Here is a 12,216-nt window from a genome sequence, read left to right on the forward strand (position 1 = left end):
ACAAGGGTGCAGGCAAGTATTAGTGCGCTATTCACAAACCGCTAAGTTCCCTGGACGCCCACAACGTATACAACTATCACCGAGGATTTGGCTATCTAACCAAGTCACAGAGAAATTCGCCATCTTTGTCCGTCGTATGCGTTGACCGTTCTCCTTTGACGGTCTATCCCCTTATTCGTAGCAGGAGACGATCAGTGACGGATATGTTTGATTACTTGTGAAGACCACTACAAAAAGCATATTGACGTTCCGGGTCAAAGAACAATCAAAGGTCATTGAACTACTGCACGAGTTCATTGGATAGTTAGTCTACGTCAAACGCTTGACCAACGGTCACAGGAAACAGTACGTCACTCGATACACAGCCATGTATGGACAGTGCGCTCCGTCCAGGATACTTATGGTCAGTTTGATGTTGACGAGTGTGGTCTATGTACTTGCAGCAAAAAAGAAGTGCCTTGATAGTTTGTGTACTTGTTCCGGGAAGACTGTTGACTGTTCCAACCAGAATAGTCCCGATATTCCGGCCGGTATCCCAGATGGTACAAAAATTCTCAACTTGGCAGGGAATAATCTACGCACGCTGGACAATGTCAAACTTCGACATTTGAAAAGGTTGAGGTCACTTGATCTTCGTGACAACAATATAGAGGAAATAACACGTGACTCGTTTTTCGGTTTGAAATCTTTACGATTTTTAAATCTTGGTGGAAACCAGTTACAACATGTACCTGATGACGTTTTTGAACATCTCGATAGTCTAGAAAATCTTGTCCTTTCAAATAATGACCTAACAAGCATAGGGGGTGCTTTTGTGAATATGTCTGGGATTGTACAATTGACCTTAAAATCCAATCGTATCACTCATCTAACCGCCAAATCTTTCAAAGGCATGAACAGTCTACAATATCTCAATATGGAGAGTAATAACATCTCTAGCATTAACCTGCAGACTTTCTGGGGTATGACGTCACTGCGACAACTGGTTTTACGTGACAACAATTTACGACAAGCAGACGGACTATTTGTGGAAAACCCTGACCTACAGACAGTTGATTTGGCCAACACTCGTCTTCAGTCCTTCCCGCGAGTTCTCCCTCTCCATATAGAATCTCTACACCTGGATCAGAATAACATATCGACTATTCGCCGGGACAATATGATTGGCTACATCAGACTTAGAAATCTTATGCTATATCAAAACTCGTTGTCACTAATTGAAGACGACTGTTTCGCAGATATGGAAGATCTGCAAGAATTGTGGTTAAATGTGAATAACCTGAAGAATATACCCGCGGGTTTACCGGCTGGCCTAACACACCTAAGTCTAGATAATAATCAAATAAGTGCTATATACAGCAGCGACTTTCCCGCTAATTCCAAACTACAGACTCTGTCTCTGGAGTCTAACACTATATCTAGTCTCGAAAACGGCGTGTTTCAGAATCTGGCTTCATTAAACGATCTTTTCCTTGGAGGAAACTATTTCACCGCACTCTCCAATAATGTGTTTTCACCATTGATTAATTTGCAAAGGTTGAATCTGCTTAGACTTGACCTTGACCTTATAGAAGAAAACGCATTCTTTGGTTTGTCCAATTTAGTATATCTTGACCTTTCTTTCGTCGTCATGGCGTCACCTAGCGGTATCCAAGGTAACTTCTTTAAGTGGCTACCCAATCTTACTACATTATCGCTCCAAGAGAGTCCTGAAATTTCAGCTAAGCTTATCTCCTCTCCGGAAATGTTATCAAGTATCAGTTCTGTACGAGAACTGAACTTGATGGACAACACTATCACAAGCCTCAGTTTGACGTCGCTAACCTCCTTAAAACAACTTGGATTGATCAAACTTCCGGGAAACCCGTTTCATTGTGATAGTCTGTTGCGTTGGTTACAGCATTTTATAAATTTGGAAAGAACGAAGTTTTTCATGCCTTTGGATATAAAGTGCTATACTCCGGATGAGTTACGTGGACAGTCTCTTGTAAATATCAAGTATTCTGACTTTGTCCCCGCAACCACTACAACCACCACAACCACCATCACAACCACGATATTGTCGACGACAACCAATCTCGGTGACCAATATAACAAAACAACACCAACAGGTGGATTAAGTTCCTCTTCGCGACCTCAAATAACCTCTGATCCTACGGTCAACACGACAGATGTTAGCCCCGCCGTCGCAACTAGTCCCCGTGTAGGAAATGAAGGTAGATTATCGGACTTTAACCTCAACGACCAATCGGAGGAGCATAACTTTACCGTGATCACTATAGTAACGGGTATCTCCACGGCAGTAGTCATCATTGTGGTAGCTCTGGTGATTTTAGTTATATTCCATCGCCGGAGATTTATACAACGTGACTTTGAATACTGTCGAGAAAACGAAGTGGAATTTTATGTGTCGGATGGAAGTGACCGTCCACCTGTCAAACTGACACGAGAGGAGAGACAATCACGTGGTTCAGTGACTTCTAAGGCTGAGGAAGATATTACTAACGAACTGGACCTTAGTATGAGGGTATACTCATGGGACGATGGAGAACAATAACTTGTTTTGTTTATACAATAATTAACGACATTTGACCTTCCATTGTAAGTAGACTGAGCTGGTTACAATCTGTATCCGTTTATGTTAATGTCGTTTTGTACAATATGACTGAAAAAACGACCTCTATGCATGTTTTATGACATGCAAACTTTGTTAAAGTATCTTGACCCCTGACCTGTAATACATATATACCTTGAACTATATAACATGTGATTCACGTATCTTTTAATTCATGTATATCGACTCCTGTTTAGACCAGTAATTATACAAGTTGTCCTGCCCAAACAATGCCTCTGAACTTTTGATACGTGTACGATCGAACTCTGGCCTCAGCATGTAAGTGTTAACACTTTTGATCTTGATACAATATCGTGCCTTACTGTGACAGAAAGCCCGTGATGTCTTTGACCTCTGACCCTTTGTCACTTTCAAAATTAGTTTAGTGCTTTAAAATTGAGTAAAAAAGTTGATATTCATGTCACGCACAAATCTCCCTTATTTTAGGTAAAACTCCCTTAAAACAATCATCATTCTTCCTTATTAGTCTCTTGAAAGTATGACAAGTATGTATACTTTATATGACAGGAAAGCTGACTAGCGTACAATGTATAATGCATAACCCTGACCTTTGTATTATAATAACCCTGACCTTTGTATTATAATAACCATGACCTTCAACCTCTGCAATAAACCACATGTTCACGCTGACTTATGCTTAATACTGCACTTGCAATGTTATTCGAGGAGACTGTAAATCATTGGTCAGTGAACCATGGGCACCTTACAGCATGCAAGACTTCATCTGGACTCTATAGACTGACTTGATCGATAAATATTGTCAAATGTGACCTCTGAATACTTATTTGACGTTGACCTCAGATAATGGCCACTGCCTTGGCTTTTTAGCTGACCTCTGATCTCAGATAGCGGCCACTGCCAGTGGCTTTTGATACTGACCTCAGATAGTGTCAAAAATTGCTACAGCCTTGGCTTTTCACATTGACATCTGAGCAAAGATAGTGGCTAAAGCCTTGGCTTTTTAAACTGACCTATGACCTCAAATGATGGATATTGCCTTGGCTTTTCACATTGACCTCTGACCTCAGAAAATTGCTACAGCCTTGGCTTTTTACACTGACCTCTATTCTCAGATAATTGCTACAGCCTTGGCCTTTCACATTGACATCTGAGCAAAGATAGTGGCTAAAGTCTTGGCTTTTTAAACTGACCTTTGACCTCAAATGATGGATACTGTCTTGGCTTTTCACATTGACCTCTGACTTCAGATGATGGATACTGCCTTGAATTTTATATTGTACCTCTGACTTGAGATTGTATTATAACTATGTAAAAAAACCTGTACAAAAACTATGTATAATTTTAACATTGATCTCTGAGATAGGGGTTCACATGAGCCAGTGAATGATGATCATTTTATGTATATTTAGCATTGACCTCTGACCTTTGTAGTGATTACCAGATCATGCAGTCCACAGTAGGATATGGACAGAGACTTTTATATCAGGTACATGTATATATGTCTCTGATATGGATAAACATTTCACATTGACCTCTGACCTGAAATAGCATAGAAAGTTCTTAGTTAAATCTATGTACACCTTCATTGTGCCTCACAAAGAAGGGCTGATCTTGACCTAGAGAGCTTGTTCATCAGACAACAAAGTGAACTACCTATAGCATATGTTATCAAGTTAATTTATACAATGTGCATGTAGTTGCTCAATTGAACAAGGAAACGGTGCACAGATCCTGCATCATTGACACTAAACTTTTGTTTTTCAAAGTTTAGCTAATGATATGTACATGTATACAAGGTTTTTCACTTTACCATTTAATTTGAATATCACTGATTTCATTGTCATCTTATTATCTTAAAGATGACATCTAAAAATATAAAAAAAATATTTAGATATAGCTTTAAAACATTACAGAGAATGAAATAACTTAGCTGTCATTATTTTGACTACTCAGCACTGGAAGGTCCTTATTTTAACCAATTTGGAGTATATTTAGGAATATACGAGCCGTTCCAGAGAAGGAGCTTTCCTAAATATAATACATGTACCCATAATCCAATTCACAAAATTATAGTTGAGCAGAAAAACTCTTATTTTTTCACTTAGAAATATTTTTGATTTTGCTTTGATGTTTCATTATGACAAAATTTTGAAGTGTTCTTCAATATGTAATTTTAAACTAAAGGCACTAATTTATACATGCATATATGTAACTACATTCTATTCATAACTTATATTTTCTGAGAATTTTGTAAAAAAAAAAATACCATTGTGTTATGAAGATGTGTGGTAAGTTGTAAGTGTTGTCATACAGACATGACCACACATGTGACAAAATCACAACTTTATTTCTATATTCTCAGTACATCTACATGTATGTATCTATACTCGTATCTGTACATTTGCTTTCCCAAATGCAATTTCTCATGAAGAATCAATATAGAAAGATTTAGTAACTAAACAATTTTTGTACATAAGATTAAATATTTTAACTCCAACAAAGCTGTTTCTGTTGTTTTTAGATTTTTAGAGTTCTTCACAGGTGTTTGGTGTGATCAAGAATAATTAAGTATTGATTTCATTTTTTTTAGTTTCATTGGGGTACGAAAAAAAAATTGTTTGCAAACTGTATGAAATCCGCATAACGGATTCTTACAAAAGTTTGCAAACACAATTTTTTTTCATACCCCTATAAAAATCAAGGCTCCAAATTAATTTTTGAAATTGATTTTCAAAAGGAATACATGTTTTCTGTACATTTGAACTGATCTGATATGGGATTCTTTTTCACGAAACAATATGCAATGTCAATGACCGTATTGTGACATCACATATTTCGCGTCATTTTTGGATTTTTTTCATAGAGGTATGAAAAGAAAATCTCAACCAATCAGAAAGCCGCATTCTGCATACAAACACTGGACAATTAATTATATGATGTTAAAGCAACACATTCTCAATTGAAATATGGAATGAATTTCTAGGATATTTCAATTTAAGAAACTGATATGGAATACATATATATATATAATGTAACATTTGAACAGATAAAAATTAACAGGTTTCCAGGTTTGTGAAAAATATTAGTGAAAATGAAAATATGAGATTTGTGATCAATATCGGAGAAAATGAAAATTCAATATTAAATTTCATGACATCTCAATTTGCATAAAAAATGTAGGATATATGTATAACATGTTTGAGGGATGAAAGTTACTAGTTTCCATGCAAAATTAGTAGGATTATAGTAAATAGATCTTCTCCTCTGTATTAACTGTACACCAGAAAAGTACTTAGTAATACTTGGGTGGTCGGCTGCCTAAAAGGATTGCACACTTGCTTTTTGACAAAACTGCCACCATTTGATTTCCTGATTGGTCACCTGTGAAAATATACGATGTCACCTACTCGACCAGGCTAGTTCTCCCAAGGAAACCTATATACCTGAGGTACCCTATATACCTGTGGTACCCTGTATACCTGAGGTACCCTATATACCTGAGGTACCCTATATACCTGAGGTACCCTATATACCTGAGGTACCCTATATACCTGAGGTACCCTATATACCTGAGGTACCCTATATACCTGAGGTACCCTATATACCTGAGGTACCCTATACAATGTATACCTGAGGTACCCTATATACCTGAGGTACCTTATATACCTGAGGTACCATGTATACCTGAGGTACCCTGTATACCTGAGGTACCCTGTATACCTGAGGTACCCTATATCCCTGAGGTACCCTATATACCTGAGGTACCCTATATACCTGAGGTACCCTATATACCTGAGGTACCCTATATACCTGAGGTACCCTATATACCTGAGGTACCCTATACAATGTATACCTGAGGTACCCTATATACCTGAGGTACCCTATATACCTGAGGTACCCTATATACCCGAGGTACCCTATATACCTGAGGTACCCTATATACCTGAGGTACCCTATATACTTGAGGTACCCTATATACCTGAGGTACCCTATATACTTGAGGTACCCTATATACCTGAGGTACCCTATATACTTGAGGTACCCTATATACCTGAGGTACCCTATATACCTGAGGTACCCTATATACCAGAGGTACCCTATATACCTGTGGTACAGTATATACCTGAGGTACAGTATATATCTGAGGTACAATATATACTTGAGGTACAGTATATACTTGAGGTACCCTATACACCTGAGGTACCCTATATACCTGAGGTACCCTGTATACCTGAGGTACCCTATATACCTGAGGTACCCTGTATACCTGAGGTACCCTATATACCTGAGGTACCCTGTATATCTGAGGTACCCTATATACCTGAGGTACCATGTATACCTGAGGTACCCTTTATACCTGAGGTACCCTATATACCTGAGGTACCCTATATACCTGAGGTACCCTATATACCTGAGGTACCCTATATACCTGAGGTACCCTATATACCTGAGGTACCCTATATCCCTGAAGTACCCTATATCCCTGAGGTACCCTATATACTTGAGGTACCCTATATACTTGAGGTACCCTATATATACTTAAGGTACCCTACATACCTGTGGTGCCCTATATACTTGAGGTACCCTATATACCCGAGGTACCCTATATCCCTGAGGTACCCTATATCCCTGAGGTACCCTATATACCTGAGGTACCCTATATATCTGAGGTACCCTATATACCTGAGGTACCCTATATATCTGAGGTACCCTATATACCTGAGGTACTCTATATATCTGAGGTACCCTACATACCTGTGGTACCCTATATACCTGAGGTACCCTATATACCTGAGGTACCCTATATCCCTGAGGTACCCTATATATCTGTGGTGCCCTATATACCTGAGGTACCCTGTATACCTGAGGTACCCTATATACCTGAGGTACCCTATATATCTGAGGTAACCTGTATACCTGAGGTACCCTATATACCTGAGGTACCATGTATACCTGAGGTACCCTGTATACCTGAGGTACCCTATATACCTGAGGTACCCTATATCACTGAGGTACCCTGTATACCTGAGGTACCCTATATACATGTACCTGAGGTACCCTATATACCTGAAGTACCTTATATACCTGAGGTACCATGTATACCTGAGGTACCCTGTATACCTGAGGTACCCTATATACCTGAGGTACCCTATATCACTGAGGTACCCTATATACCTGAGGTACCATATATACCTGAGGTACCCTGTATACCTGAGGTACCCTATATACCTGAGGTACCCTATATACCTGAGGTACCCTATATCACTGAGGTACCCTGTATACCTGAGGTACCCTATATACATGTACCTGAGGTACCCTATATACCCCGGTAACCTATATCTCTGAGGTACCCTATATACCTGAGGTACCCTATATACCTGAGGTACCCTATATACCTGAGGTACCCTATATCCCCGGGTAACCTATATACCTGAGGTACCCTATATACTTGAGGTACCCTATATACCTGAGGTACCCTATATCCCCGGGTAACCTATATACCTGAGGTACCCTATATACTTGAGGTACCCTATATACCTGAGGTACCCTATATCCCTGAAGTACCCTATATACCTGAGGTACCCTATATCCCCGGGTAACCTATATACCTGAGGTACCCTATATACCTGAGGTACCCTATATCCCCGGGTAACCTATATCCCTGAGGTACCCTATATCCCCGGGTAACCTATATCCCTGAGGTACCCTATATCCCCGGGTAACCTATATCCCTGAGGTACCCTATATCCCCGGGTAACCTATATCCCTGAGGTACCCTATATCCCTGAGGTACCCTATATACCTGAGGTACCCTATATCCCCGGGAAACCTATATCCCTGAGGTACCCTATATACCTGAGGTACCCTATATCCCCGGGTAACCTATATCCCTGAGGTACCCTATATCCCCGGGTAACCTATATCCCTGAGGTACCCTATATCCCCGGGTAACCTATATCCCTGAGGTACCCTATATACCTGAGGTACCCTGTATACCTGAGGTACCCTATATACCTGAGGTACCCTATATACCAGAGGTACCCTATATACCTGTGGTACAGTATATACCTGAGGTACAGTATATATCTGAGGTACAATATATACTTGAGGTACAGTATATACTTGAAGTACCCTATACACCTGAGGTACCCTATATACCTGAGGTACCCTGTATACCTGAGGTACCCTATATACCTGAGGTACCCTGTATACCTGAGGTACCCTATATACCTGAGGTACCCTGTATACCTGAGGTACCCTATATACCTGAGGTACCATGTATACCTGAGGTACCCTTTATACCTGAGGTACCCTATATACCTGAGGTACCCTATATACCTGAGGTACCCTATATACCTGAGGTACCCTATATACCCGAGGTACCCTATATACCTGAGGTACCCTATATCCCTGAAGTACCCTATATCCCTGAGGTACCCTATATACTTGAGGTACCCTATATACCTGAGGTACCCTATATATACTTAAGGTACCCTACATACCTGTGGTGCCCTATATACTTGAGGTACCCTATATACCCGAGGTACCCTATATCCCTGAGGTACCCTATATCCCTGAGGTACCCTATATACCTGAGGTACCCTATATATCTGAGGTACCCTATATACCTGAGGTACCCTATATATCTGAGGTACCCTACATACCTGTGGTACCCTATATACCTGAGGTACCCTATATACCTGAGGTACCCTATATCCCTGAGGTACCCTATATATCTGTGGTGCCCTATATACCTGAGGTACCCTATATACCTGAGGTACCCTATATATCTGAGGTAACCTGTATACCTGAGGTACCCTATATACCTGAGGTACCATGTATACCTGAGGTACCCTGTATACCTGAGGTACCCTATATACCTGAGGTACCCTATATCACTGAGGTACCCTGTATACCTGAGGTACCCTATATACATGTACCTGAGGTACCCTATATACCTGAGGTACCTTATATACCTGAGGTACCATGTATACCTGAGGTACCCTGTATACCTGAGGTACCCTATATACCTGAGGTACCCTATATCACTGAGGTACCCTATATACCTGAGGTACCATATATACCTGAGGTACCCTGTATACCTGAAGTACCCTATATACCTGAGGTACCCTATATACCTGAGGTACCCTATATCACTGAGGTACCCTGTATACCTGAGGTACCCTATATACATGTACCTGAGGTACCCTATATACCCCGGTAACCTATATCTCTGAGGTACCCTATATACCTGAGGTACCCTATATACCTGAGGTACCCTATATCCCCGGGTAACCTATATACCTGAGGTACCCTATATACTTGAGGTACCCTATATACCTGAGGTACCCTATATCCCCGGGTAACCTATATACCTGAGGTACCCTATATACTTGAGGTACCCTATATACCTGAGGTACCCTATATCCCCGGGTAACCTATATACCTGAGGTACCCTATATACTTGAGGTACCCTATATACCTGAGGTACCCTATATCCCCGGGTAACCTATATACCTGAGGTACCCTATATACTTGAGGTACCCTATATACCTGAGGTACCCTATATCCCTGAAGTACCCTATATACCTGAGGTACCCTATATCCCCGGGTAACCTATATCCCTGAGGTACCCTATATACCTGAGGTACCCTATATCCCCGGGTAACCTATATCCCTGAGGTACCCTATATCCCCGGGTAACCTATATCCCTGAGGTACCCTATATCCCCGGGTAACCTATATCCCTGAGGTACCCTATATACCTGAGGTACCCTATATCCCCGGGAAACCTATATCCCTGAGGTACCCTATATACCTGAGGTACCCTATATCCCCGGGTAACCTATATCCCTGAGGTACCCTATATCCCCGGGTAACCTATATCCCTGAGGTACCCTATATCCCCGGGTAACCTATATCCCTGAGGTACCCTATATACCTGAGGTACCCTGTATACCTGAGGTACCCTATATACCTGAGGTACCCTATATACCTGAGGTACCCTGTATACCTAAGGTACCCTATATACCTGAGGTACCCTATATACCTGAGGTTCCCTGTATACCTGAGGTACCCTATATCACTGAGGTACCCTGTATACCCGAGGTACCCTATATCCCTGAGGTACCCTATATCCCTGAGGTACCCTGTATACCTGAGGTACCCTATATACCTGAGGTAACCTATATCCCCGAGGTACCCTGTATACCTGAGGTACCCTGTATACCTGAGGTACCCTATATTCCTGAGGTACCCTATATCCCTGAGGTACCCTATATCCCCGGGTAACCTATATCCCTGAGGTACCCTATATACCTGAGGTACCCTATATACCTGAGGTACCCTATATACCTGAGGTACAAATGTACCCTATATCCCTGAGGTACCCTATATACCTGAGGTACCCTATATCCCCTGAGGTTACCTACATGTATTTGCAATTAACAACCATTCAGACCAACAAAAGTAATTAAAATAATTGATAACAGATGTTTATTCTTAAATAAATTCAATTATATGAATGGACACAGGACAAGGTCAATGCCTATATTGCTATGACAGCTATGTCATAAAATATTGATCTCTTCTGAATGTATTACATCAAAGTTTAAATATTTAAAGACAACTGCTCAGCTGCAGAACAGCATTATGCAACCTTCAAAATTTGAATTTTCTCTCCAAACCTTAAACTAGTGTCATTTCCTACCTTTCATGAAGGTTTTTGTCTTATGAAGAAGACTGAATTTCTGTTATAGAATCAAACTGTTTTAAAACATTTTCATTCCAGCGAAAACAAAATTCCATGACATTTCTCACAAACACTACTGTCAACATTGGCATTTGAAACACTGTATTCCATATGTCCTGATAGGCGTCCTATATCAGCTGTTGATGTGGGAGCGTATCAGCTATTGATGTGGGAGCGTATCAGCTATTGATGTGGGAGCGTCTGTGTTTGAGTATTTCTGTGGTGGTAAAGCTGTAGTCTTTGTCACAAACCGTACAATGGTAGGTCTTTCTAAGGGTATTCAGCTGGCTTTCTTTCTCTTCCTTTATATCTTTTTCTTCCTCATCTTTAGTTGCTGAAATTACAATTTAAGCTCATCAAAAATCTTCTTAAGTCAGTGTTACCATATAGCTAGACTTAATGACCAGTTATTTGATACTTTAATTGGAGTGCAGATTTTGCTTGATATGTCCACAACAATGAACCTCCTCCCTGTCCTTCCCACGACTGTAACATACTTATGGTCTAATTGACCCCAATCTGGAGACTCATTAACACTCCAAATGATTAAATGTGGTATAGCTAGAAAGGGGATATAAACTATTACCAGGTGTATCAATATTAATTAGATTTATGTTACAAATCATCTTGAAAGGTGCCCAAAACTGTCAAATTTTCACCTGGTTTAACCTGTTTCTAGTATGTGCTCAAAGATGGTCGTTATAAAGGTTATTTTCAGAGTACAGACACTCGGATAATATCAGATGCAAGAGGTGGGAGATTGAAGAAGGGAACAAAAGTGATAAAAGGGGAGGAAAGAGATAAAGGGGGAAGGAAAGAGATAAAGGGGAAGGAAAGAGATAAAGGGGGAAGGAAAGAGATAAAGGGG

The 12,216-nt window shown here is 40.4% G+C and overlaps 2 protein-coding genes across 2 annotated transcripts in view; one reads left to right on the top strand and one right to left on the bottom strand.

The window, feature by feature from the left end:
• Window positions 1–56: 56 nt before the first annotated feature.
• Window positions 57–5,093, top strand: LOC117329229 (leucine-rich repeat-containing protein 15-like). Its single transcript, XM_033887067.1, has one exon. It carries the CDS (start codon window positions 368–370, stop codon window positions 2,555–2,557), a length of 2,190 nt encoding a protein of 729 aa, XP_033742958.1. The 5' UTR covers window positions 57–367; the 3' UTR covers window positions 2,558–5,093.
• Window positions 5,094–11,069: 5,976 nt separating this feature from the next.
• LOC117330096 (probable ATP-dependent RNA helicase DHX34) overlaps window positions 11,070–12,216 on the bottom strand; it is a 47,067-nt gene continuing 45,920 nt past the window's right edge. Inside the window, exon 28 of the mRNA XM_033888314.1 lies at window positions 11,070–11,696. Coding sequence (XP_033744205.1) covers window positions 11,528–11,696 — 169 coding nt within the window. The 3' untranslated portion in view covers window positions 11,070–11,527. The remainder of the gene's footprint in view (window positions 11,697–12,216) is intronic.

The sequence above is a fragment of the Pecten maximus genome, chromosome 6 (genome assembly GCF_902652985.1).
Source record: "Pecten maximus chromosome 6, xPecMax1.1, whole genome shotgun sequence".
NCBI lineage: Eukaryota > Metazoa > Mollusca > Bivalvia > Pectinida > Pectinidae > Pecten > Pecten maximus.

Excerpts from the sequence above, each read along its gene's own strand:
- LOC117329229 (XM_033887067.1), top strand. The coding sequence starts at position 368 with ATGTATGGACAGTGCGCTCCGTCCAGGATACTTATGGTCAGTTTGATG.